At 33.6% G+C, this 27,936-nt stretch overlaps 2 protein-coding genes across 6 annotated transcripts in view; one reads left to right on the top strand and one right to left on the bottom strand.

Annotated features, from left to right (window-relative positions):
- The window catches only part of LOC105336027 (large ribosomal subunit protein mL52), a 31,377-nt gene extending 27,975 nt beyond the window's left edge, over nt 1-3,402 (bottom strand). Inside the window, exons 1-5 of one of the 2 annotated variants that reach the window (XM_066079927.1) lie at nt 3,248-3,402; nt 3,022-3,136; nt 1,542-1,609; nt 1,374-1,438; nt 1,133-1,250 (exon numbers count right to left, since the gene is read on the bottom strand). In XM_066079927.1, coding sequence (XP_065935999.1) covers nt 1,140-1,250; nt 1,374-1,438; nt 1,542-1,609; nt 3,022-3,136; nt 3,248-3,362 — 474 coding nt within the window. In that variant the 5' untranslated portion in view covers nt 3,363-3,402 and the 3' untranslated portion in view covers nt 1,133-1,139. Of the gene's footprint in view, nt 1-1,088; nt 1,251-1,373; nt 1,439-1,541; nt 1,610-3,021; nt 3,137-3,247 lie in introns of those variants that run through there. The other variant, XM_011440195.4, reaches the window with a different exon arrangement.
- A 2,045-nt stretch (nt 3,403-5,447) lies between these two features.
- Nucleotides 5,448-27,936, top strand: part of LOC105336026 (zinc finger protein 142) — a 42,479-nt gene continuing 19,990 nt past the window's right edge. Inside the window, exons 1-2 of one of the 4 annotated variants that reach the window (XM_011440192.4) lie at nt 5,448-5,597; nt 7,352-7,418. The gene's annotated coding sequence lies outside the window, so the exon portion shown is untranslated. Of the gene's footprint in view, nt 5,598-7,351; nt 7,419-10,901; nt 11,174-12,829; nt 12,852-23,639; nt 23,905-27,936 lie in introns of those variants that run through there. The other 3 variants (XM_011440193.4, XM_066079921.1, XM_011440189.4) reach the window with 3 other exon arrangements.

Genomic DNA, 27,936 nt, shown 5'->3' with positions numbered 1-27,936 from the left:
GTTTGGTTTTTTAAATTTTGAATAGAAATAAACTTATAATCAAAGTTTATAAACATAAAAATTTTCTTCAAGTTTGATGTTCATAATGTGAGTGTTCTGTTTTCTACACATATATTGTAAACCAGTATCTATAATGATTTTGCTTTTTCTTTTTTCTTTTTTTGACTTGTGGCCACAAAAAAATTAAATATTTTGCATAAAAATTTCTGAAAATTCAGTAGTTATTTTCCCAAAAATAATAAACATTATTCTTTAATCGCTTTGATTTCTATAGATGTCATCTTATTAGTTAACCTGAACTGAAGGTTCATATGACTTTTCTGATTACTTGATACTTTTATGTCTTCTCCCGAACCACAGAGTACGTGGCATACAGCAGCATTGGGTTAAGGACTCTCAAATTTCGTTCCAATGAAGGACCAGTCCCTCTTTCTAGGGAAGATGAATAGAAAATAATGAAAGCGGGTATGGTGTTTAAAAAATCTCAAAAACCAAATACCAGTAGCCAGTGACATCAATATTTTTACTTGGATAGAGCAGAATCAAATCTATTCAAACTATGTCCTCCTGAGGCCTGGAAGTTACCCAAAGGGGGTTAAAAGTTCATCATGGAAATAAGCATTCTCCTAAATCTTTGCCGACATGTAAAATTCTCTCCTATCTGACTGTGTTTGATGGAGAATATCTCATAGCTTATTAAAGTAATGCATAGATGCAAATTTATCTTCTTTGCAACCTGTGATTATTCATTCACAATTGATGCAGTCAAAGCACAAGAGATGTAGAAATTACAGGTTAATCCTTAATGTCACATATTACTCCACAATACTCAAGATTTTACTATTTCTGTGATAGAGCAGATAGGGACGGAAGAAAGCTTTGCAGACTCTAGATAAAAACATCATTGAAACCATCAGCATATCACATGCAATATTATTAGCTCGTGTAAATGGTGTTTTTTTTTTCTTGGTAAAGATTGGGGTAGAATTTTTCCATGCCAGTTACATCAATAAATAAATGATACATATTACATAGTATATTTATCCCGGCAGATCTCTAGCAACCCTCTTTAAAAAACTACGAAACCCTTATCATACAATATATTTAATAAACGATTAAAGGTACAATGTATATAAACATCATGACTTTGGCTTTAAGGGGAAAGGTTTTTCGTGCTGCTTTTCTTCACTGAGTTTTCTGTGACGCTCCTTGGCATATTCAATTTCTCCTAGCAGTGTGTATACTTTTTTCTACAAAAAAAAAAGAGAGTTAAAAATAAAAATTATTAAGAAAAAAGCAAATACGACAATTCCTACAATGACACTTTTAAATTGATGGATTACTTTTAATAAGTTTAACAAAAATATCCTTACAGCAGTTTGTTTCCTCTCTTCAAGTCGCCCCATTTGTCGTTGCGTTAATGGTGCAGGTCTCCCATCTAAAGAAAAAAAATGTGATGTAAATTTAAGACAATCTTAACTTATTGGCTTTACAAGCATCTAATAATTAAGAACTTAGTAAAATCAATAAAAACTCCATACCTAGGTAAGAGAAATCTGGAAGATCTATAAGAGGACCATAGCTTGTATTATCATGTGATTTACCATTTCTGAAAAAAATCCCAGAAAAATACAAAAATACACCAATAGGAAATGTTAATTTTCTTTGAAAAAAAAAATACCAAAACCAATGTTTGTATAAGCTCCAGTTGCTAGTATGAATAATAGTAAAATAATAAGAAAGAAGTAAGTTTTGAAACAAAATTTGATTAAAATAAGTCCAAGAAATTTGAACAATTAATGTCAAGGTCATTTTTGCTTCATATGTTCATTTCACCATGGATCGGACACAAATTAACCATGCATCAGACAGTTTTTAGTGCATGATTTTTTCTAATAAAAAGGAGATTATGTGCCCATTCCTTGTGATATACTTTAAATGTGAAGTAAAATAAAAATTAAACAAATAATTGATACAAACATTTTCCTCAGACCACTTCAAATTCGAGTTTTACGGACACAGCCTTTTTAGTCCAAAGTTCCTGTAGGAGCTGGCACAAAAAAGAACCCCTCATGATAAATATTCCTTTAAACAGAAACACTAGTCTAAATTCCTATATGTAGATTTGAGGATTTACATTAAAAGAAATCTGAATAGCAATTGAATGAATTTATTTTACCGAACCTTTGTATTTTTGCATTAAAACCAGAAAATGTTGTTATTTTTAATCTCTACTGTATAGCTGTCCGATGCTTGGTAAGCATTGTCCGATCCATGGTGAAATACTTCAAAACTTCATTAATTTGCTTTTTTGCTACATTTCTAACAATTTCACAATTTTTTCTCCAATAATTACGCAAGGGGAAAACCTGTAACTTTTAAAACAAGTTTTATTTATATTTGGACGATATTTGATGCGTGAACAAACGGAAAAAATCCAAAGGTGTCCGATGCATGGTGAATCACCCTATAACCATTCAATAACAAAAACACCACACACTCATACACAATAAATAATAAAATGAGATTGTGTGAATTGTGATAACAAACGAACAATAATCATGACTGTAATAGGATTATTGTACATGTAATAATGTAAGCAATATTCATTTTTGAAAAAATTGTCAATCAAAAAATGATCTTTATTTTTGTGAGAAAAAAGAGGAGGCAGCTAGCGTAGGAAAATGAATGTTTTCACATTTACATTTCTTGGGGAGAGGTGCTTTTAAAATTAATTTTACGCTAATTTTGTTTTTTAACATGTATTACATATGCATCAATAATCTAAACATTTGTTGTAATGAAACATTTGCTGATCATGAAAAGAACCATAATTTTCAGTGCAATTGTGTGAAGAGTACCAGACTATAGTAATACATCTTGAATAGATAGTATGCACTGATCATATATTTTTAAAAACCTGTAAACTGAAGGGGATATGGTCTACTTGCTAAAGCCCAAACTTAAAACATGAACAGTAGAAACATTTCTACGAACATATGAATGAATAAAAAATCTTACGCCATTCTCCATTTGGCTCCAAAACCCCTTCCTATTTCTCTTTTATACTTGGTAAATCTGTCATTATATTTAAATGCACATGGTGTTGTAGAAACGCTCCGTCTTGAACAAAGCCCTGGAAAAAGGGAAATATTTGGCATACTTTAAAAAGTTAAATAAAAATCACATTTTGCCTCTTTAAAGACCAAAGTAAGATATTCAAATAGTTACTTTCAAGAATGCTTACCTAATAAAAGTTTTATCTTGCATCCATTCGACATTGTCAAAATTTCACACAGGAAACATGCTGTGCCTGAAAAAAGGCAAACTGAAAGGGGAACGATGTTCCGGATATATTTCATACAGAAAAGATTTTGACGGTCGGGTTCTTCAGAATTATTTATCTGTACTTTTATATTGTTGAATAAATTTAGAGACACACAAAACAATAACAAAATAAACATATATCTATAAAGTGTTCGAGTATATAAAGAATTTTATACAGTATGATTATTTCACACCGATTGTAATATGTTGTAGAATCTTTTATCTTATGTTCAATGTACCTATTGACCACTGGTCAATAAAAAAAGAATATTAGAAGCTAAGTCTTGCTAAAACTTAAATGGATCTGTTTAATCTCTAAAGTGCCTCTCTCTCTCTCTCTCTCTCTCTCTCTCTCTCTCTCTCTCTCTCTCTCTCTCTCTCTCTCTCTCTCTCTCTCTCTCTCTCTCTCTCTCTCTCTCTCAATAATTGTGTTGATTCACCAACCACTGAGAGAATCTGCTAAGAGGCTAAATGCATAAACTTAGGATACGGAGAGGATCAGTTATTTGAAAGTTATCAGTAAAACGATTATGAAATTGTCATTTCTGTGGGGAAAAAAACAGCAATAGGATATATAAAAGAAGAAGTAAGTTTTTGACACTTTGCAATTTCAATGTGGACGAGGGAGCTTTATAAATTGAACTATATAGTAATTAACATATATTACAATTTTAATATTTTTTTTTCGAGTTTTGACCATTCGGTTTTCAAATCGGTTTTGAAATCATGATTCACTTATTAGAATCAATATTCAAAAGTTCACTCTGTAACCAATTTTGCAACGATGTGTAAAAAAATTATAATTTTATTCAAGAAACCTTTTATCATTTCCATACCAATAATTTTTTTTAAATAACTATAAATATTTCTTCAAAATAATTTCAAATTAGATTCTTAGTAAACAGGAACACCAGTGTTGAGACTTATTCTACATGTTCTTTTTTCTCGTTAACGAGATTCGTGAAGTTTCGTCCCCTGGACCGCCGCCAGGACTTTGTCCTGAACCTACTGGGGGCCTCCATTGGCACGCGGCAAACCATTCCCACTCCTTTTTTTTTTTGCAAAAATTAATTGATATGGCGTTCTCATATTAAATTAACGAATTTAAAGGTATTTTCGAAGGAAACTGTCTCCTCTTCTTTTCTAGCTATGGCAGAATACAATGGATATCTAAATGATGTTAAGTGACATATTTTTTATTTTAAAAACATACAATGTTCTTGAGATATGTCTGCCCATATCCCCACCCAAAACACACTGTGTTACGTGCCTTCTGAAGTCAGCCCCCATGCAGGAAAAAAAAATGCCCCCCCCCTTTCAATAATTTCAAAACAGCACCTGGATATCACTTATTGGATGCAATATATCACTTGTTTTTTAGATTAAAAAGAAATTCAATAATGATTATATAGCATACTAATACTATATAATAAGTGTACTGCTTGTCCAATTTCTTTTGCATAGGAGGTTCCTTACATAGTAAATTACATCTCTCTCTCTCTCTCTCTCTCTCTCTCTCTCTCTCTCTCTCTCTCTCTCTCTCTCTCTCTCTCTCTCAGAAAGCATTCTAAAAGTAATTCTAGACTCATCAAGATCTTAAAAATATGTCATTCACCATATGTTTGTACTTGCTTTGTTCTGAGAGATAAACACAATTAAGGGCCTTAATCGCCAAACAAAACAAAAAAGAAATCTTGCATGTGCGCTAATTTGAGGCCAAAAAAATTTGTAGATTCGTACGTGCACCAAACCAAATAATGCGTTTAATGACACATTTGGAGCCAGAGTAATATCATATTCAGAGGATATCTTGTTTTCTACTAACTCCAAAATAAATACCCCCAATTATCATAACTAACAGTACTACATGTTGCCAATGCCGAGCCGAGTAATTGTTCGTCAGCTGTAATTCTGTAATTGGTGCCAATGTCAAATCTAGAACCAACGTGACGCTTGCATGCGCACATTTTGCTGAACATATGGCAATATGTAAAAACACAAAATAAATGTCACAATGCTTTCCCTGCCTCTTTTTCTTCATCATATTCTTTATGTTCTTAATTTCTCCCGCTTTTGGTAATATATTTCTAAGAGAAGTTGCGCCCTCTGTAGTCCAAAAGTTTATAACATTTATCAAGGTTTACAACGCCGAAAAGGAATTTCGCCTGTAGCAGAATGTACGTAGGTTCGCCACCGATTTATATCCGTGGTATCGCGACGTCGAGTTGACAACAGGAATAGAAGATCTCGACAGAATATTGGGCTACTGGGTAAGTGTATTCTTTAATTGACCAAACTTGAGGATTAACTCAAACAACGATGTTGAAATGTCAATCTGGTAATATTCTAATGCTAATCTCTAGAGAACTTTTCCCCAAGTTTCATAGCTGACTGAATGGTTTGTTCTTTCCACATCAGTTAGCCCTGGTTTTTGTGTTGAAACTTGAACATGTACACATTTCCTGTTTGGAAAGCAAGGCCTAGCATGTAATACACAGTTTTCAAGCGAAATTTACATGTAACCTATATATTTAAGAAACCATAGCATATGTCATAAGCCAGTGAAAGATTCAAGGCACAGATAAAAAATAAGATTTTTCAATACTATATATGGTAATAATAAATCAAGACAGGAATTTTGAGGAACATGTTACATTAGTTTTACAATGATACCAAAGATTTCTTGTATCACCTTGTTGGCAAGTCTTTGAATTGGCAGAATGCAGTGCCATTTAAAAAGTTCAACAGGAAAGGGTTTACTTAATCAATTTAAAGTGTATGGCTTATCTTCCATTGCTTGAAATTTATATAGATTTTTAGAGAAAGAGAGATGAAGGTGTGAGAGAGAAAAGGAGAGAGAAAGAGGAATAGGCACCAGCCTGTCCAGCCATAACTACAGGTAAATTCTTCCAGAACACTGGACAAGACCAGCAAGGCCCTGTCATTTTATGGCATGTTATGTGACATAAGAATTGCCGGGAGACCTTTACCAAAGGATGTCCCTTTTCTTTCAGTATTTCTTGGTAAAGACAGAATTCCACGTTGCTAGAGTTTATTGATAGGGGCACCTGTTGCACCAAAGGGCTGTGTTTTAGATTTTGTGATCGATACAGAGCTGTGGAAAACAAGATTCTAATACATTGTATTGATTACTCTGATTGTATAGTCTTTTGTAGATTTTGGCGTGAATTTATAAAGTCTTTAAGAATTTTTTAAATGAATTTGCCAAACTGTCTCCACTTTCAGTTTGCTTTAATTCCATTATGTTGATTTTATTTGTTTTGTCATAATGGTAAACTGTAGTTGGAGGAAATGGATGCGGAATTCAATTCAATGTACACTGTACACAGCTGTTGTTCTTGTTTGAAATGATATTGAATCAAATATTCAGCTTCTGATATGTTTGGTTCATTTCATGACAAATTTGATGGAGTTAGGATGCTGTAAACATTGCAACATCTGCAGACTTTCCACATGCTGCAGTGTTCTTTAGATTTCAATCAAAACCCCAGGATGTTGACAAACCAAATTAGGGAGAAATAATTTACTCTGGGTAATAATTTGTTTGAAAACAGAGAGAAATAAATTGCATGTAATTTTTTTTTAACGCATAAGGATGTAGAGCGTGTTTTTACCTGGAAGACAATTTCTATGAAAAATCCATTTCTATTAAGAGAATAATATCCCTGTTCATAATCATTTGTTACAAAACCTAAATGGTTGATGAATAACTTGATTAACATTTTTTGTCTTAAGTTTCCACCATCCTGGGTATTTAGGTTCCTCCTCATTGTCTAGAGTATAAATGGAATACTAAGAGGCATGTATATATTTATTCACCAGACAAGGGCCCTAGTGATTCGACCAATATAAATCATTTTTTAAGATAACCTGGTATTCAAAAAATTCTGAAGCATTTGATTCTTAAATGAACAGGTTTGCTCATATGGCTTTTACAAATTTGGCTTTAACTTTTTTTTCATTATTTTTAAGAAAATTTATGAGGAATACATATTTTATTCAGATTCACCGAAGAAAGACAGCTTGCAGTAAAGCAATGCTTTTCCACTGACCACCACCCACAGATTACGGTAAGTTACCCCTCCCCCTTTCAATATTTTTTCTTCCACCACCTCAGTTGATAGGTTACTTATTTATGTATGTAAGATAATCTTTATTCAACTGCTATGCACCCTAACTCTTCTCATGGGTCCTTTCAAAATTCTAACAGGAATTCAAAGAAAATGAATTCAGAATCATCACCCCTACCCACCCCCTTTAAACACAACATGCCGTAACAAAGTTGTTGATGAAATTTTCTTCCTTATTCCTGAAATCACAAGAGACAAAGGTAATTTTTTAAGAAAGAGGAAGTCAAATTAGAATTTTTTCCATTGGTTGATCAAATTTTATCCTTATAGGGGTCAATCATTGTATGTACCGTACTGTACTTTTGAAAAAATATTTGCGCATTTTTGAGAGAAGCAGTACATATTGTATATATAACTCCTAACTGTAACATCAGGGCTGTGTTTTACAAAAGAACTTATGACAGAGTCGTAAATATTTTTAGTCTCAAGGAGTGATATTTAAAGAACAAAACTTAGACATGACCATATTTATAAAACTCTGATGTCTATGATAATATTTTACAGCCATGAAAATAAAATATTGATTTGTTTGTTTTCAATTAGCATTCATTAGTTTGGTCGTAAGTTCTGTTGTAAAATGCAGCCCAGGATTCACATTTATTTAAAAATGATACTAAATGGCTTCTGCAATGGAATATACTTCCAAGGCCTTTGAATTAGGATGTCAGGATTCAATTAAAATACATCCTGGATATCTACCTGCTTGTCGAACCTGCGATGATTTGTAAATATTGAAAAGAAAAAGGGAAGGTCATGTGCCTTTGTGTTTTTTCTCTCTCCATATTTTTGATATCATTTAGTAGAATCTACTTGTATATCTTCCTTACTTTACAAATATAACCTATATGTTCCAGAAAAGTTTCCTTAAACTTTCTACGTATGAAAGCTTATTAAGGTTTTGCATAGCATATATACTTCATTACATTTGCTGCTTACACTTTGCTGGCACTGACTATGCAGTATAATTGTGCACCTCACTTTCAACAGACCCCCTACTTGCTGCCAAAAGTCTATAAATTTATGATTATGCCATGACACAAGTATAAAAGCAGCATTCACAATATTCGTGTCAGTTATGCCACATAAACCAACAAAAAAAACCTCGCAAAAATGATCTGAATATTTTGCTTTGTAATTGTGTTAGTCCTGTTACCTTTATATAAAAGATGGGAACCATTTGGTCTTCCTACACGATCATTTGCTTTAAAAAAATGGAATACATTGACATTATTGTCCTTGAGTTTTTTTCTGATTGCCAATTTTTTAGGTTATATTTATGTAAAATAATTTAACCAAATTTGGAATCATTAGGCTGTGTTCGGGTTCACAGATAGCAGGGCATCCATTTATCTCGGATCAACAGGTGTGCAGGTAATTAACCGCTACAACTCGATGTGAATTACAGAGAATGCCCTGAGAGGAAATGTTCTCATAAATTGTACATTTGTAGCATTCAAGATACCCTGAAGAGACACACCTTTTAACTATCATGAAAGAAGTTTAAGTCACTAAGTCGCAGTAGTTGCTGTCATATGAAAATTAATACAGTAAGAGCGTGGCATGCTATTATTATCAATAATAAACAGACAAAATGTTCTCATACAAGCGAATATATATTTCAGTGCTAAGAAATATTTAGAGTTCGAATAAAACCAGGTAAATTTACTGTGTAAATAAACAAAAAATCAATGCCATGTAAGTTTCTTGCTGCAATAAAATGAACTACATATATATATTGAAATTCATGTCAGAAGGGAAGAATTTTTTTTAATGCAAGAGTTGTGTCCCTTTGTACAGAGCAAAAGAAAATCAATAATTAGAGAATATCAAGAATAAGTTTTGTGTCTTAATCACTGAAAAAAGTTAAGTTTTCCTCTGAAGTATTCAGGAAGTTTGTTTTAGTCATATAACAAACAATATAATTGATAAGATTGTACAGGCAGTGCTTATATTTATATACAAATCAACTGTTAGGAGTGTAAAATTGGAACTTTCTCGAGTCATCATTTAAGGATAATAATTATCTCTTTTCTATCCCTTTGACCAACTCCTTTTCTGACAAAGGGGCCCTTTAGAGATTTTGAACTGAAGATGTATTTGTCCAGAGAATTAGTACAAGGATGCAAGGATGACAAATGCTATGGCTCATGATTATCGCTTTACAAGGCATTATTATAATCCCGCTGTCACTGACACTTGGGAGTTCTCAAGTGCCTAACAAAAACAGGAAACTCCAAGCCAAATGGTATCCTGCTTCTTGTGAAGGAAGCGTTTGGACATGTGACTGTCTCTTGTCGTCGTCAGTGCAAAGTGATTCACAGGAAAACAACAGCGTAAATGTCAAGTCCAACACTTGCTTCGTTTTACTCCTCATTTCCAGGGTGCAGCAGTAGTTATAGTACTTGCTGTTTCAGCATCCCCTTTGTGCCAAGGTTTCTAGAGTAACAGATCTTTATATTATATACACTTATAAGTCAATGAAAAGTTGGAAACCTCTTTCCATTTATTTCTAAATTTTTGTCCGTACCCCTTCACAATATCCTCCTTTCAGCAGAAAGTTTGATATGCTGATTAGATTGTCGGGTGATAGCCAGAAATGTTCAGTCTTGCAGATGTTACAAAATATTATTTTTAAGTTGGATAACACAAATGAGAAAGAATAAACAAAAAAAAAAAGAAGTTGTGTGACAAGATTGAAAATGATAATCAGACTGACTTTAGGAATTCCCCAACTGCATTTATTAAACAATAAAAAAGTTATTTTGATGATCATTATGCCAGTCAATTTATCCCTTTTAAAAAAAGACATCCACAACATTTTTTATTGCTTTTTTCATAATCGAATAAAGCGATATTGATGGGTTTTTGGTTTTTTTTTGGGGGGGGGGGGGGGGGGGGGTTGATGGTGGTTTTGAGTAGTGTGGGTAAGGGAAATTTCCATCCCATCCTTGTGAGGGGAATAATGATACAACTTTCAATGTGTAGTCAGCCACAATTAAAAACATCAGGAAGTAAAGAGCCATGAACTTACTGTTCCTTCTAATATACAACCAAAAAAGGGGAGCGTTGGATATTGATGAATTGTTTTAATATATTTTCAGAAAAATTGTCTGTCTGATTTTGCTTTTCAAAAAATAATACATATGGAAACTTTGGGTTTTCTATAGTGTCTCTTAGATAGGACCAGCATGAAGTGGTGCTATAGAGAAAAGTCAAGATTGAGTCTAATCGGTGATTGTGATGTGACAAGTACCTTAAATTCATTTTGTCTTCACTTGAACTGTTCTGGAATTCTAAGTCTTGATAATTAATTTACTTCTTTTCATCTAATAACGAAAACCAAGGGTAGAAAAAATAGAACATGTTAATGAAAAACCACATAGTATATAAATAGACAATGCCAAAATTCACCACTAATTTATCAAGAAGTAATGCTAGAGCACTTTGGGCATTATCTGTTTATGCGTAAAGATTTGGGGGGCGGTGTTTTCCTCTTGTGGAGACCTCGTTGCATTGGGCCCAGAACTTGAGATTGGTCTTTGGATGTTGGACGGGGGAAAAGATAAGATTAAGGACAGGATAAAGAGGAAATATGTCACAGTGAGAAACAGATCCTTCAGTTATCATCGCGACTTCAAGTGCAGGAGCTGTCAAGTTTCTAACATTACTACTACTACTGATTTCCTGATAAAATGGTAGGTACTTGATCAGTTAATAATAGAGAATTTCAGAAATACTCTAAAATTGTAAATCTTCTCAGTTTGATTAATTTGGAATTAATTTTTTTAAGGATAGAGATGCACTGAAGATATTAATGCATGAACTAGTGCAAACGTACTTCATTAGAAGACTCAATAATAATGTCCTAATTATATGATAAAAAGGGGGGGGGGGTCCTATGGAATAATTGATATATTTATTGGAGTGTATGTTTATAAACCCAGAGAAAGAGCTATGGTAATTAATATTCATGACATTAGGAAGATGTAAGCTGAACTTTATTGTTTAGAATTTGTGCATAGTAATAATACATCATCATCTAATATGCATTTCTTTAATAATTACCTCTACCATGTATCAAATCACAAAGACAGGCCATGGTAAATTGGGCTAAAGATGTTATCTGGATACTTTCTCAATCTTAAATGGATTCTTATTCACAGGACAAATCTGCAAGGTTAATCTTTTTCAAGATAGCTTTTTGCTGATACATAAACTATTTACTTGTGTTCGACTTGTTTCATCTTTGATAAAGTGATTCGATAACAAATGCAATATTTATGCACTATAAATGTCAATTCAATACAGGTTTTTAAAAAGTGAGATTTAAAAATCGAGGACTTCTGGGGTGCAAGAGGTTTCAGAGATTTGGTAACCCTGTTGTATACCCTAGTTCTGGAATGGAAATTGAGTACCAGAGCGTTAATTTATTCCAATTTATTCACACTCTGTGAACACAAATTTGAAACTTGATGCAAGATCATGTCCAGTTCTTGTACATGATGCCAGAAAGTCTGTTCTGAATCTTAATTAGATTTTCTCCTGAGAGATTTGGTAATTCATGAATACCTCAGACAAGAGTGGATTCCAATGCCACAGGTACTAAGGGCTAATTAAAGGCTTTGTGTCTGCCTACTCCACAAATTCCAGGCTCTTTAATAAGACTTGTGGTTAAAGTTTTGAAAACTCCCCTGTGAAATTGCAACAATTTAAGAAAGAAATCATGTAAAAAAAGGAATTGGTAGAATCATTAGTTAATGAAAATTTGATAAGCTCTTATTTTTAACAAGTTGAATGTGTCTTATTTAACTTAATATTGACATCACTGGCACTAGTATCTTCACAAATTACTCATGTTCTAGTTTATAAAAAAGTGTTTATTTGATTTTAAATTAAAAAAAATTATTTTAGATTAAGAAAGTTTTTACAATAATAAGATATTCAACACTTTTGATAAATGTTTTTGAATGATTGTTTTTATATCAAATTACGGAGCAGATCAAAACTATGTCATACAGTCTGAGTTACTTCCCCTGGGGCAACTGCTTATCAACAGGTGAAAGGGATAAGGAAATGGCATGTGTGTTCAAGACTTACCTAGAGGAACTTTTGTGTTTTTGGAACAATTTCATGAAAATTTAGATAACATTGTCAGATTAAATTCCCAACAGGTCTTTATAATCTGTTTGGAAAATAAGTTTTTGGAGGGCAATCATTTCTGCAGAACCACCTCTTTGGTGCCTGGTCTAATTATTTTGGTCAAAGTTGAGTGGATGATTTCTCCTTCATTGAATATGGGAAAGAGGGTCAAGAAAATTCAGACTGGAGAGCACATTGTAAAGATAGGAAAAGAAAATCCAAATGTATCTTTTGGTAAGCACCAAATTATTAAGAAAGAAGTCATTCCATTGAAATATTACTTTTTATAATTTTGATTTTTTTCATGGCACTAACAACTGTTTTGTGAATTTCATATTTAATCTTTAGAAATGCATACTCAATGCCCGACAACTTTCTTTAATTCAAGTTTCTGGAACCAAAACTTTATCTAATAAAGTGTCTTAAATTTAATAAATAGTTGTATAAACTTTTGACAGAAAACAGGTTTTTAAATGAACCAAAATCTTCTCTTTTTTTCCAAAAAACAAATGAGTTCCATTAAAGAATTATGATTCTGGCAAGAGCTCTCAAAGATTTAATTCTGGAACTCAATAAAAAGCATTCGTTTGCGGGGCTTGTCTGAGTTTCGGTCAGTGAATCTGCTGATTTGATGATGCTAAGATGAGGAAGTGGGATGCCTCTCTTCCTGCAATAGATATTGGACAGCTTTGAAATCTGGCAACAAATAGAGTCCTGCTAATTATTTCGATGTCTGCTTTTTCAAAACTCAGCTCTTTGAACACGATGGGTTCTTTGTTTTCTTTTAATGACTAGTTAATCTGAAAAGCTTGTAGGAAAGTATTAAGTATACATTATCTTTATTTCTGGAGTGGTGATGTTTGAGTTAGCTCCCTTTTAGCTATGTCAAAATTCACACCCACCTTCATCTTAGCTTGCTTGATCATATCTGAGTTCTTTAATTGTAAGACTTAATACTTTGTACACAAAAAGCACTTGGGAGTTTCTTTACATTCACATTATTAGCAGTGATTACTTGACTGTTCAATAAGGAAATTGTCTTTATTATTCTGTATGACATTTCTTCATTCCTGTGTTTCTCAAAACTTTGGATTCTGACTGCGTCAATGTCAATGGGACCAAAGATCCGCAAGTTAAATCTCATCCCCTGATTGTTGAGTGTTAGATTACTTTTTGTTGGAGAAGGTTCGATTGAACTTCTTATTTCATGTAAATTATTCCTTGTTTGTCAAAGTAATATGATAAAAAAAAATATTTAATTTTGATAATATTTTTTCCTTGATTTTGCAGCCCTGTTCTCAAAGTTTCAACAAGGAAATAATAGCGTTTTTTCTATGTACATCATGAAAAATCTTGGCAAGGGAATATTTATCTCATGTTTCAGATACTGATGAGCAAAGTACTGTTATCAAGTCTTATGATAATGCACTTTCCTTGTTGAAAAATCATTTCCTTTCGTCTGATTCCAAATTGACAAGTACTTATCAATAAATCTACCATATTATCCTGTATCCTGGTGCGGCAGTAATTCGAGGTTCATCATGTGGCGAATTCTTGTCCTGGTCTTACTAAACTGCACATGCATAGAAATTGATGATAGCACTTTAGAGTCGTTAAATTCAATTGGAAATAGTCTATCAAAAATTATATGAAATGCTAATTTTAGGTAATGAGTTAATCGATTCATTTAAAATCAAGTGTTGATTCTTACAAAGTATTATCCAATGGATTCTACTTTTCTCTTTTCCTATCTTTTCTAGGATTTATGTATTTTCATTCAGATTTTTAAGGGAATTCTTGTTTTGGGGATTTTTTTGTTAAAAGTTGATAATGGGACTCTTTCTCCAAAGGTTTAAAATCACTGAAGTGAAACAAAAAGATGCAACACATTTTAGTAATGCTTGGGGTTTATTTTCTTTTTTCTTCCGAAAAGAAGGAAAAGTTATTTTTACTACTGAAAGATATTTGTACTAAGATATAGACACTAAAGAAAAGTTTTTCTTTTATGTACTAAGAACTCAACACAAAGTGGAATTTATCATTTTATGAGTAAGATGTTTCTTTCTGATACACCATTTTTGCTATCACAAAGAAATCAGCACTTGACTATATTCAGTTCTGTTTTTTCCCTCTAAGGCTTATAGGCTTGTAAAGAGAGAGAGAGAGAGAGAGAGAGAGAGAGAGAGAGAGAGAGAGAGAGAGAGAGAGAGAGAGCAAATTCTGCACAGAACAGGACTTGTCCACAAGAGTACTTGTAGAACTAATGAAGAACAAAAATCTCTTTTTAAACTGCTGGTTCATGCCAGATTGGTACATAAGCCTGGCAACAGAAACGTTTTTGTGAGCAATCAGAGAGGTATGAAAAAACTGGAAATGGACCTTATTGTCCTCTTGTCGGCAGTGGAATTTGTGCAGTGGGGTGAAACTTAGATATTCTGTCCTCTAAATGGTAACCTATGTTAAGAACTTCGCTGGGTGCCAGATTGCGTGTGGATGGTAATCAGATTTCGCAGTGAAAGAAACTTAAATTTCATGTTTTCTCCTTTCCGAGACAATATATGCATAGTCATAATTCAGTAGAAAAATCTGGTGTACGAAGAAAAATAAAAAAGTTGGCAGATATTTGAAACACTAGAACTGTACAGGTTAAGAATGGTCCATAATTCATCAGATTTTCATTTATGTCTGGAAGGCAGTACATTTTGTATTTACGAAAAGCAATTTGTGATTTCATTTATGTAGAAAAAAACACTTAAAAACACAGAGGAAAACAGATTATGTAAATAACATCCTATGTGTCTGAACACTAATTATCTTCGGAGACGATTGAACAATTGTCAGCTACACAGGAAACCGTTGTGTGGTTATGAAGACAGTGGCAATTGAAGAATATCGGCTCTTTAGTGAATCATAATATTGCTGTTTTAAGAAAATTTACTTTAATTCTGAAATCAATTAAATCAGATTTTTTTTCTTTTTACGTTTCAAAGCCTGGTGGCATCAATGAAGTGCCAAATAAGAATGAAATAGCTAGCCCATTGATTGTTGCCTATTCTGTCTTGTTCTTTGTTTTCAATGGTCTGATTGATGAGTAATTACCATGATGGATAAATTTTGAGTGTGTTGGATCAGGGTTTTACTTATTGTCATTTAGGTCTTGAAATTGATGCCGTCTATATAACACTGCAGGCATCTAGATACGTTCCTTTGGTTTTGCTTGCCTGCTTTCGTTAGTATAAATTTTCATTTTCACTTTATTACCCATTGTCCTGCAGTTATTCTGATATATCAAGGAATTTATTACACACACTGGGTTTTATACCTGGTTTCCAGATATAAACCCTGTATCCATCCAAAGTTACCACCGAAGGACTCTTGGTCGTGTTCTTATCTCGGTGAGGAAGAAACGGCACAATATGCTAAACTTTACATGTGACCATTTTATTACTTGGGATGCCTTCGCAACATAGCACCAAACTGTAAAAATGGAACATTCTGAATTTGGCTGAATGATACTTGAACAAGTTTTATGAGTTCGAAGTCTTAACATTTGACTTCAAGGATAATTTAGAAATATACGGTCCATTACGTGCCCTAATATAGCTATAAATGGCTTCCAAGAGTTCCAATGTGTGTTATTCTCACAAGCGTCATTTTGAAGTGTACCATAATTGTTTTATAAATTTCTCTTGCAGACATCTTTAGTTGAAATTCATGATCTGGCATGTATTATGATAATAAATCCATATTTGTAGTCAGGTTCTACAAAAGTTGAATACATTTTTTCATTAATTTTAAGAGTTTTCATAAAAACTAAGGAATGATGGTATATTGTTCTTTGGAATAAATTATGGAAATACTGTAGTTATTTTCCCCTTTTGTTTGTTTGCCTGGTATTAATTACGATGTGTTTATTCCATTAGTTATACAATGAAGTTATTTGTTTTGAAAGTTAACTTCACAGAAACAAATGATCCAGTGTTTTTTCAGGTGACCAAATTTCTCTAACTTTGTTGTTTTGTGCAAGAAATCTTTTGAAGACTAAAATTTCAAAGAAAATTTTTATAAAAGTATAAGCAATTAAATGATGGAATAGTAACATACAAAAGAAATCAGGAACTAAAAATAAAAAAAAAAACAAAGACAAAAAACAATGTTTCTTTTAATTTTCAATGATTTATAATGATTCAAAAATATTGTTTTTGATGGATCTAACTGTCACTAAGGCATGAAGTATTGCGGAGAGGGAAACAGCGTGGACATTTACTGCCAAGTACAATAATCAAAAAACAAGGGTCAGATTGTGAAGGCACCGACAACCAGAATCTATTTAAGGTGTTCTTATATTTAAAAATATACCTTTAGAAAATTATCAGTGATTGTAACAGAGAATGCAAGAGAGAAAGAGAGAGAGAGATAGAGAGAGAGAGAGAGAGAGAATACATATTGCATGTACATTTGTGCAAAAGTGGTAATTGGATTATTGGCTATTTTCCTGGGGTTTTTTTTGTTTGTTCTCCACACAGAAATTCGATATGATTCCTTATAAAGAGAATGTATCGGAGGTTTGGGTGTAACATCTGGTGCCGAACAGTCAGTCAGTCGTGTTTCAGACTGTAAGCTGTTTCCAGAGCTGATTTTATGTACAGAAGATGGTATTGATTAATGCATTACCCAGTCCTGCCAAACTTGACATTTTATGGAGCATATTTTTCATGGAAATTTTATTTTTGTCGCGATTAAATAATTTGTTCCCATTTGCAATTTTATTGATCGGAACTGTTGTACGGTAAATACCTCACAGACAAATAATATTTATTTTGATTAAGGCTGCAACAGTTTTCTATGTCAAAAATTATATCTATTCCATGCATTGAATTCTGTAAATGAGACTCCCTTAAGCTCCACCTTGTGTAACCCTGCCCCCCCCCCCCCCCCCCCCCCCCCCCAAAAAAAAAATAAATTAAAAATCCATACACAATGCCGATAGAACAATTCTAAATGAGTTTAATGCAAATTACGAAAAAAAAAAAATAGAGATAGACATAAAAATGGTAAACTAATCTCTCAAACTGAAGTATCTGCTGGCTGTGGTGGCTGAGACAATGGTGGCAACATGTGGTTAGTAGTGCAGCATTGGATTATAATGGTTTTTCAGATCAGACATCGATTCTCTATTCTGTGTTCCTGCAACAGTTGGTAGCTTCAAATTTATCCTGAAGAAAAGGTCTAAAGTTGCATAGATAATTTGAATGCACGTGGGTGACGATATTGACCAAATTGAAAACGGGAAAATGCCAATGAAACTCTATTGATTCTTATTCTTCAGTATATTAATTGCCAACAATCAAATGTATATTTTTGATACAAATGTTTAGCTCTAGTGATGCACATATGAAAATATACTTGTTGAGTTTTGAATGGGGTGAAATCTTATATAAAAATCAGAAATGCAAGAATTTTATTTATTTAAGTACTTTTACTGTTGCACTGAAATTTTAATTCAAAATAAACAAGTGTAATTGGAAACATTCATGATACTTTCATATATTAAACCGTTTTGTTATTTTCCCTCTTCAAGAGTCTGTGTGAAGACTTGTCAGGTAATTTAATTTTCTATGAAAACGTGTGTTTTACAATAAAAGAAACACGGAGATCAAAATCCTTCAAATGGTCAGAATTTACAATGATTGTCATAAAATATTCAATTTAACAGAGTTACGGAACTGTGCCTTCGCTCCTGGTAGTGACAGGCATGGGGTCGGAGATCCATGTTCCACTGATGTCAGATGACATGATTTTAGGGAATTAAACAACGAAATCATGGCTCAAAGTCGCAACTCTCCCATTCCAAGCCTCGTAAATTGTCATCATTAAGATTTTCCCTTTCTTTGACTTCATTTGCGGAGTTCATTTAAACACATGACTAACAGAAAGAGGAAAATCTGTCCATCAAATTCAGAGATTATCACCTGAGTCAGGTGTGATGGGGTTCCTTTTCGCCTTTTATGTTTTACTTCTTTTGAGGTGTGACAAATTAGGTAGTTTTTTCATAACCCTCATGTACGAATGGTTGTCAAACTTTTAAATCCAATAAAATTGGTCAAGAGAGTTGACTGGAATGGGATTTGAAGGTAGAGAAAGTTGCTTGTCAATTAAATGCTCAGAGATTAGGGCAGTCCCTTTGAATTTTGGTACCAGTGCTTTCAACTTGGAACAAAATTACTGCCCATTACATGGTAGGATATAACAGATCAACGAACCCTTAGCAAACTCTGAAGTAAGCGTAAAGGAAATTTTACCACTTACTCTATGAGTGACACAGCTGCATATCAAGTTTAGATGAAAGCCCATTAACAGTACCTGGTGGTAAGAATGCATTGCCTGGGGGTACTTGTTCTATTGATTCATCAAGTACTGTCTGTCATACTTAGCTACTTCTCCGAAATACAATCTGATAAGTGTCATCGTGGTTCATTCACCATTGATACAGGAACTCTACCGCTGCATGCTGCTGTAAATTTTTTTTTTCATTAAGAGATGGGTAGAAGAAGAAACGAAAGTCTATACTATTCTTGTTTCGTACTCTTTTGGAAAGAATGAAAAAGGGGGAGGGGTGATTAAAAGTTTGAATGAATTTCAAGATGTTTGCACAACTTTTTAGAGTTCATCTGAGATCAGCTTTACATAATTTTAAGAGAGATATTCATTTTAAATAAATCTTTAGACTAAATGTGATGTTCATTTAGTGGCAATCCCACGAAATGAGTTGACAATGGCAGCTTATCCCTGGCTTTGATCTTCACCCCCCAGTTTTAGATTCCAGACATTAACTATATTTGGCTGATAGTTATTTATCATCAGCATTGAATCAACATATTAAACTCTAATGAAGATATTTTGATTAGCTCATGCTAGAACTCAGATGATGTGTTAGTCTGGAGGGCAGACTACTTTGATGAATTGCAGTAAGCATTCCAAGAGTTCTGAATCAGCCCCAAAAATGTAATGTTTTTAAATGGATCACTGGGAAATGAATGACATCTCTGGAACTAAAGTAAATAAATATTTGTGACTTATTGGTTTCCTTTACATGCATAAAATTCACAGCATGGCCAATTATGAGGACAGGTTTTCATCCCAAAATGGTGTTAATCCAGCACTTGAGGGTAGCATTAATTGTAAGTCTCGTAACATTATACTTGATAGGTGTCAGGTTATGTACTAGAGAGTTGCTGCCCATATTGTACATTGATGTACTATGAACTAAGTGTATGTCAGTTAGCCAAGACTGCTCTTTTTTCCTTGATAAGAATGAAAAAATGTTGGAGTCATCTTTATATAATTAGACAAGTTTAGGAATGGTGTCTGTGGGTGGTGTTATAGTCTGGAGTAGACAAAATGTCGTCATTTTCATCAGACGTTTGGAGCCTGTCCCTTGAGATACATCATTATAACCCGGAGAGGAAGTTGTATGGACGAGTGACCAAGACTCTCCCCTGAGAGAAAAACCATTAGATCTCTGCATTACACCATCTTAGAGAAAACAAAATGATCTATAGTGGCACCATTGAACACACTTCAAAGTGCCCTTGTCGCAAGATAGCATAGGATTCCCCAACTAAGACATCACTTGAAGAACCTTATTATCTTGTTTCCATGTAAGGGGGTGATATTACATAAAAAAAATCTCTAAATCTTCAAACATTACCAAACTTAGGGGAGAGGAAATATGTGTTGTGATAGGCATCTTCAATCTTTATATTTTTTTTAATGTCTTTGTTCATTTTTTGTGGGAACATGAATATGCAATCAGATTTTCAAAGTTATTGCAAATGCCTACAATCCGCTATTTCAAAAACAGAAAACTTCATTTAGATTGTAAAAGTAGTATATCTGATCGGGATATGTATGGAAACCTTAAAACAAATTGTTTCTTTATCAACTTTAGATCTTTCGAATTGAAGAAAGAAATTAACTTCAGTAAAGCATGAATTTGATATATCTCACATTAAATCCAGCATGAAGGAGAAAATGTAGGTTCTATGCTTGATTGGCAGCATTTCATCTCACTGCATGAGAAATTTCAGAAAATTGTTGTTTTTCCCTCTCTAGTTATCCATTTCCTAAAAAAGAGATATCAAGTTTATTCTTTCTGTCCACACCCTTTTATTGCAAATTGTGCCTGAAACAAGGTTCAGCCGTTTAAGGAGTCTTGTCATCTAAACAAATCAAGGTCCAATTTTCTTGTAGGGAAGTGTCCAGGCCATTTGATGTGGCAGTAATTATCAGACCGTCTGCCTAGGGGAGATGCAGGTAGATCTCCATATGTATGACCTGCCCTAAAGAGATTTGGTGTTATTAACTATCTGTGTCCTGGCTCCAAGACCGAGTCTTTGTGACAGTCATATACCATGTCCGATTTGGCCAGTCACAACCCCGACCCTGTGATAGGCTTGGTCCAGCATTTATATGGCCCATTATAGAGCCGCCAGATAAAGATAGGGGTTGAATTTTACCTTTTATTTAAATAATGTATTTGGCACAAAAGTCAGAGAAGCAAATTTTGGATCTTAAATTTACCACACATTAAGTACATTCAGGGCATCATTCCAGACTGTGAACTGTAAAGGTTTTATTGTTTGGTTCAAGATTACATGCTATGGAGTATTGTACATTAAATTGGAAAGTAATTTAGATTTTCCTAGAAACCTAAGATGATCTGTAGTAAAAGCATCATTAGAATCTTTAAGGATTTTCTGATTCTTCTAAATAAAAAACCAAAGGAGTAAATAGTTGGAAGTCAAGAATGTACAGTACTTCTACATGTAGGTACAATGGGACGAAATTATGACTCTGTCTGTGCAATAACCAGTTATCAATGCAGATAAGCCCAGAAATATCGGAGCTACTGTTTGTTTTATCATATAATGGTACATAAACATAAATTGGTATGTGTCTGTACACCTTTTGGTTGTTGGGGTTCAGATAATGCCAGATTAGCCATGCCCGTCCTCTTTGGAGTTTGACTGGAGGGTATCACTGTGTTAATATTGGGACAATGCTTGCCAGCGCAGATAAATATCTTGGGGACCGCCATCTCTCATACACTTGAAATTTAGACCTGGAGAACTTATGATATACAGGCTCAAACAAATAGCACATGATTTCCTAAACTGGCTGTAGATAAGTAAGACTGATAATTTCATAATCCCATGTAGACATTGTCCTTCTGAATTGATGTATGGAAAATAACAGAGGTTGTTTATGATATACAAAAGTGTCAATTTGTTTGTTAGTGTTATAAGTACAAGTACATATTTTCCCTCTGATATTGAATATTTTCGATTTCATTGAGATTGTGTCATGGTGTTTTTAATTAACTTGCACTGTATGTATAGACAGCCGGAATTTTAATGTAAAATTGAAATTTTTGAAATGAAACATATATATACCAGAAAATGTATTTTCTGTTTGTACCTATTTTATGAACCCGGTTAAAAAGACATGTTGTTCTTAAGTATGTAGTTTACCATCATCCTACACACTGAATCAGAAAGGAGTCTTAATTTCCACAATAAGTACAAGTATATGATTTATCATAATTTATTGCGTACACAGATCTTGCTGTGTTATAAAATCTTCTCCTGTTTTAAAACAATATCGGGTCTGTATCAGTAGATACCTTCAGGCATACATAGATGGTTAAATTCAAATGCTGGCACAATCTCAAATCCTAGCCGATGTCTCTTCCGGAGCTTTTCCTTCTAATTACACCCTCTCATGCATGACTCGACCAAGAAGATTTTTCCAGTAGATTTTGCAAAATTTAAATCTGTAATGATAACAAGTATTAAAAAAAAAATTCAGTGTCTGTATTTTTTCTTCAATATCAGTCTCCTTTTTTTCCACAATCTTTTCCAAATTTTGTTTTTATTTAAATTCTGTTCAGTTCAATAGAATCACTTAAGGATCATTCTATTAGAGGCATATAAACTTTAAAAGTCCATGAAGATTAAATTTTGTCCACTTAGATGAGTGCTGATAGCTGTAATTGATATTGACTTTTAATTGTTATAGAATTCATAATCCCATATCTAAGTAAAATTTATTGCTTTCAGAAAAGCACAGGAAATTAATAAAAATATCTAAATAAAATAAACTGCTTTCAAAGAAGCATAAGAAATTAGTGCCAAAAAAGTTCGGAGTCTAAGAATGAAAATTGTCATAGGTGTGCAGTTATCAAATTAGTGCTCTTAAGATGGGAAGATTATTGGAAAATAGAATACAAAGGAGGAACAAAACCCATGATAAGAGTTTTTTTTTTTCATGTAACAAGTGGGGAAGACATCAGCAGGAATCCAATGCTAGTAGATTTATCACCCAAAAAGGTGCTTGACAACTCTCCAGGATCATAAATCATACAATGGCACTATAAGACTCGCCATACCTTTGGAAAATCAGGAGGGAACAATGGCGTCTTTTTATTGCTTGGGAACCTGACATTCCATGATTTAATCTTTTAAAATGAAAGAGTATATTAATCGTGTCGTTTTTTTCTCAGTTGACCAATGCTGGGAGTTCTTAAGTCTGCTTTTCTTGCATGAGAGTTAAAGGACAATAGCCCATCAGGAATTAAGCTCTGCTAGACCCCTTCCATTTTTTGATGTATCACTTCATTTTTACCTGAGAAAATAAAATTGGCTCTGTTCCTTGGGAGAAGAGGCCTTTTCTTCGCCTCCATTCAGCCACATCATCATTTAAAGAAACGTCAAAGAGTTTCAATGTTTCAAACACGAACAATTTTTCCTTTTATTCTGTCTTACAGATGTACTTTAAACACTGCAAACGATGCAATGAAATTTTTGTTTTTCAAAAGAAAAGTTGAGACTTGGGGTGCATTAGGAACACAAGCATCTCTCTAGCAGGCGTTGAATTCTGTGAGGTGTGAAAAGAATCAAAGAAAAATTGGGACATTTTTTCATGGCTTTATGAAAACACCTTAATCTTGCAATCTGGGTTCCTATTGGTGGATGGTTTTATTGTGCCAGGTATTGGGGAGAATCGGTTAGTGTCATTTCTTCGTGGATTAGGTGATCGCTCAACACATCTCTCCAGGTCTTTTTACTCCCAGACAAAAACAAGCTGGGAATCTTCATTCTGAAACAGACGGACTGCGGACTTGGGGGGTTTAAATAGCAGACGACAGTCCTTAGCTTTACCTGTACATCTGTGACAGGCAAAAGTGATGCCACATCTAGATTTATCAATGGCGCTAAAGAGCATGGTAAGTCCTTACCTTTTTAGTCAGCAGTTAATATTTCTAGGGAAACAAATTCAAAAAAAATAAATGAAATCTATATATTTTAATTTTTTCACTTGGACATAGTTGGCATGGTATTAAATTAATAAGCCAGGAGTATATTTCCAACTGTATATAGAGTGGTATTTAAAAAGCATCTTGAAATATAACACAGGTTTATATTTATATATACATGTATTTATCTCAGAAAAGCAACTTAATCATCTCATTTGAATTCTTGAATTCTCATTTTGGTGGAATTTGTCCTTTTCCATCAAAAGACAGCATTATTTCTACCTGAGTGGCTTTGATAATAAATCCACATTCTACTCTTGCCATGTTCAGATCTCCGAAATGGAAATTGGCAAAATGAATTGAAAGTTCAGCGGGTCACTTGTCTAAGGTACAAAAACACCCTGAAGACTAAATTTTTTTTTTCTCTGTACTAAAAGTTTTGGATGTATATCCCTGTGTAATTAGGTTTTACATCTATATTCCCTTAAGAGTTTTCATCAACTCTTTATGGCTCTTATGAATGTTTCAGATCCATAACTTTCAAATATCTTTAGGTAATATTCTCTTTCAGTCAAAGTCTCAGCTGTTTATTTTAATTCATACCAAAGTTGGAGAAATAAGTTCTCACACTTTTTGCGTGTCCTCTCTCTGTCTCCCTTCATGTTTATCAGGTGATTTTTGGTGCCTCGAGAGATTGAATTGTTTGCTTTGGTCTCCGAGCGCCAGATCTAAAATAAAGCCTCTTTATGACTTCACCCTGAAAGTCAAATTTAAAATTCCTGTATTTGGGCATTGTGCTTGAAGAATCCACATCCTGTATTTAATAACCACAGTGACTGGCCCTGAGATTTCAGCCTTCTCTGTGGCGGAACAACTTGATTCTAGAATATCCGGCAAGACATGCAAAGCTTGGAACTCTATACCTGAATGCAGTCCAATTCTTGTAGTCAGTTTCAGTTTGCATCTTAACTTTCTTTGGAGGTTATCATGAAAAGAGTAAAACTTGTGCAGGTGTGCAAAAGTTTTAATGTTTAAAGACACCAAAATCTGTCTTGCAAGCATTGGAGTATTATTTTCCAAAGAAGGCTTAGCTTTACTTTAAAGAGGACTTAAAAATTTTTTTGTCAGTAATGTACAGTTTTAAGTGGTAAGGTTATCTGATGTTACAATGCCCATACCGTATTGCATATTTTTTTTTTTTAAATACAGATTTCTCTTATTAACAATTGTTATAAAGTAAAATGATTCCTTAACACTAAGATGTTTATCTTTATTTTATTTGAAGTAATGTAGACAAAATCTCTCTGAAGTCAGGTCACATAAAAAGGCTTCCATTTTGTAAAATTGGATGATACTTTTGTAACATTGCTGGAATCTGATATGGTAAAAGATTCCCCAAAAAATGTCTCATTTAATTCAACCATGAGAGAAAACAAAGGTGTTTTAAGCCAAGAATGTTAAGAGAAGTCAGGTGTCTTGTACAATGTAGATGACATATAATATTCTACCAGCATTGTTTAGGGGAACCCACTGTGCTCTTTGGGTACATGGGCACATTTGTTCCTTTTCTTGATAAGACATATGCGACATTTTCACGAAAATATCATTTAAAGAATTTCGCCTGCTTTTAACAGCATTTCTTGTGTTTAATTTTGCAAATGTCTAGAGTGCCAACTGATACATATTTTGAAATTGAGATAAAGAAAGCTGCATATGGTCTAGACCCTTAAATTGTATCTCTGAAATATGAAATTTCTTAATGGGTGGAGACATTATATGCCAGTTTTAGAATGATATCATTTTTTGCAAGTTCTTGGAATCTAGTCTTTGAAAGTCATTTAAAGGATGATGTCTGACCCAGAATTTATGGACTGGAAACGATTCCTCTTGAAAATAAGTTAATGATATTGAAATTAATTCATCTTGTAGAGCAAAGCGCAAACATATATATAAAATATTGCTTCAACTTAAATGGAACCACTTTCTGAAGGGTTCTATTTCAAGATGTCTTTGTGTAAAAGACTGAAGCCTAAAGGGCCCAATAAATCTCCATGTGTCTATTTTCTTCCTTCAATTCAATTGATGAAAATATGAAGTTGCGAAAAATATTCACACCTATGGAGTTCTTCATGGTCTTTTTAATCAGATCAAATGTGAATACTTTAGGTTGCAACAATCAATTTCTTTTAAATTTTAATAGTCTTAAGTCAAGGCTAGAAGTCAGGAAACACTTGGATTCGGATTTCTCATGGTCTTTGCTCTCTTTCCCTTTTTTTTGGTCAGACAGGGGATTCTTATTCACATTACTAAATGACAAATTGAAGCATTTGTTGTTCCACAAAGACTGTTTTTTGTCCAGACCATACCAATTTCCCCTGTTAGATGCCAAATCTGAAATCGTTCACACAATGGTTAAGGGACAATGGCTGCCGTGGTGTTCCCAGGTACTCCAGACCTTTTGGCCGTAACAGGGGGATCCAATTACCAGGTGACAATTTGACAATGTCTTGTATTTGTCTAAATAGTTTTCTTAAGTATTAAAATGTTGGATTTCAAATCTGAAGACTTTCATGGTGCCAGAAATATTTGTTCTGTCCTACTTCTTTTTTTTATACTTTTGGTCAGTGGTCTCTCACTATCTACACTCCCTCTCCCCTCCCCCCCTCCCCCCCCAAAAAAATAATAAATTGCTGAATTTGCATTTGTACATTTGATATTATACTGAGAACCAATAGCATAATTTGCTTTAAGACTATCTATTAAGAATCTTTCTGTAGCAGACAACAGTTTGAATTGGAGTCTAGTTTCTTACTTTCTGGTGTTAAAATTTACTTTGTCATTTAAAGAGAATGGGTGTCATAAAACTCTATGTCTGAAGTCTCTGGGAACTTTGCATTGGGACTTTGTACATAGGCATAAAATCAAAAGCATAGAATCACAAGGGCTTATAAATCAAATCTACAAAGGTTTATGTTTGGTAAATAAATGTAAAAATTAGAACCCATCAAATTGATTTTTAATTCCGCTAACTCGTTTTTCAAAGAATTAACAATATTTAGACTGCACACATGTGGAGAAAATTAAACTTTTGGATGATAATTCAATATGAAGCCAAGTGGAAATGTGTGGGTGCCCTTATATGTTTGAAGAATTTGTTGAAATTAGAAGAAAAATTCATTTGTCTTGTAATTCAAGAAGTTCTACTGTGCCCAATTTGCTCTTATCTGCGGCATTGTTGAGTTCTGTGACACTACAGCCCATTTATGTACCCCTCCTTTTCAAAACATTCAAGTTTTTGGATATGAAACCATAAAATATCAACAGGGTACCGAGTTATTTATAGCCTTATCAGTTCTACCAAGAGTGGGTGTTCAAGGAATCACAAATCTTGATTGTTATACTGTGGGAGATTTTATGTTCTCTTATATACAACATGGGAGACTTTGGTGGTATCTTTGAAATACTTCAGAGTTAAGGGCGACATGTCCCCAGATTCTTATTCTGCTATGCCCGTATGATAAGCAGGAGGGAAGATCAATACATCATTAATCTGTTCAAAGATAAAAAGGTTTTCTTTTTTAAGGCAGATTGATAAGAAAACTAAGGAAGCAAAGTATTTTGTTAATAAAGTGCAATCACAGTTTGTCTGTCCAAGAACTTGGAACTTAAAGACGGTTTTTTAATTTTTTTATTCCTTCGTTGGATTGGGTCTCTGATCAAGAGTTTGGCGCCACAGGTGAGAATTTGCAAGGTAACCAAACCAGTTTGGGTATTTAAAGATTTCAAGTTGTAAAAGATGTGAGAATTTGGGTGAGTCCTTAAATAAAGGTGCTGGTTCCCAAACACAGGATGTAAAGAGAGAAATAGAGATGTGAGTCATGGGGGCGAAAACCACTCGTTAGTTTGCTGATGTAATGTGTGGTTTTCTCCCATTTCGAACTACAGACCATTATATCGAATCAGTTACAGGTTTTTTTTATCCCCGTTTTCTCTGATGATCTG

This window comes from Magallana gigas, chromosome 3 (genome assembly GCF_963853765.1).
Source record: "Magallana gigas chromosome 3, xbMagGiga1.1, whole genome shotgun sequence".
Lineage (NCBI taxonomy): Eukaryota > Metazoa > Mollusca > Bivalvia > Ostreida > Ostreidae > Magallana > Magallana gigas.
The sequence above is the reverse complement of the archived record's forward strand: the minus strand, read 5'-3'. Positions and strand labels throughout refer to the sequence as shown.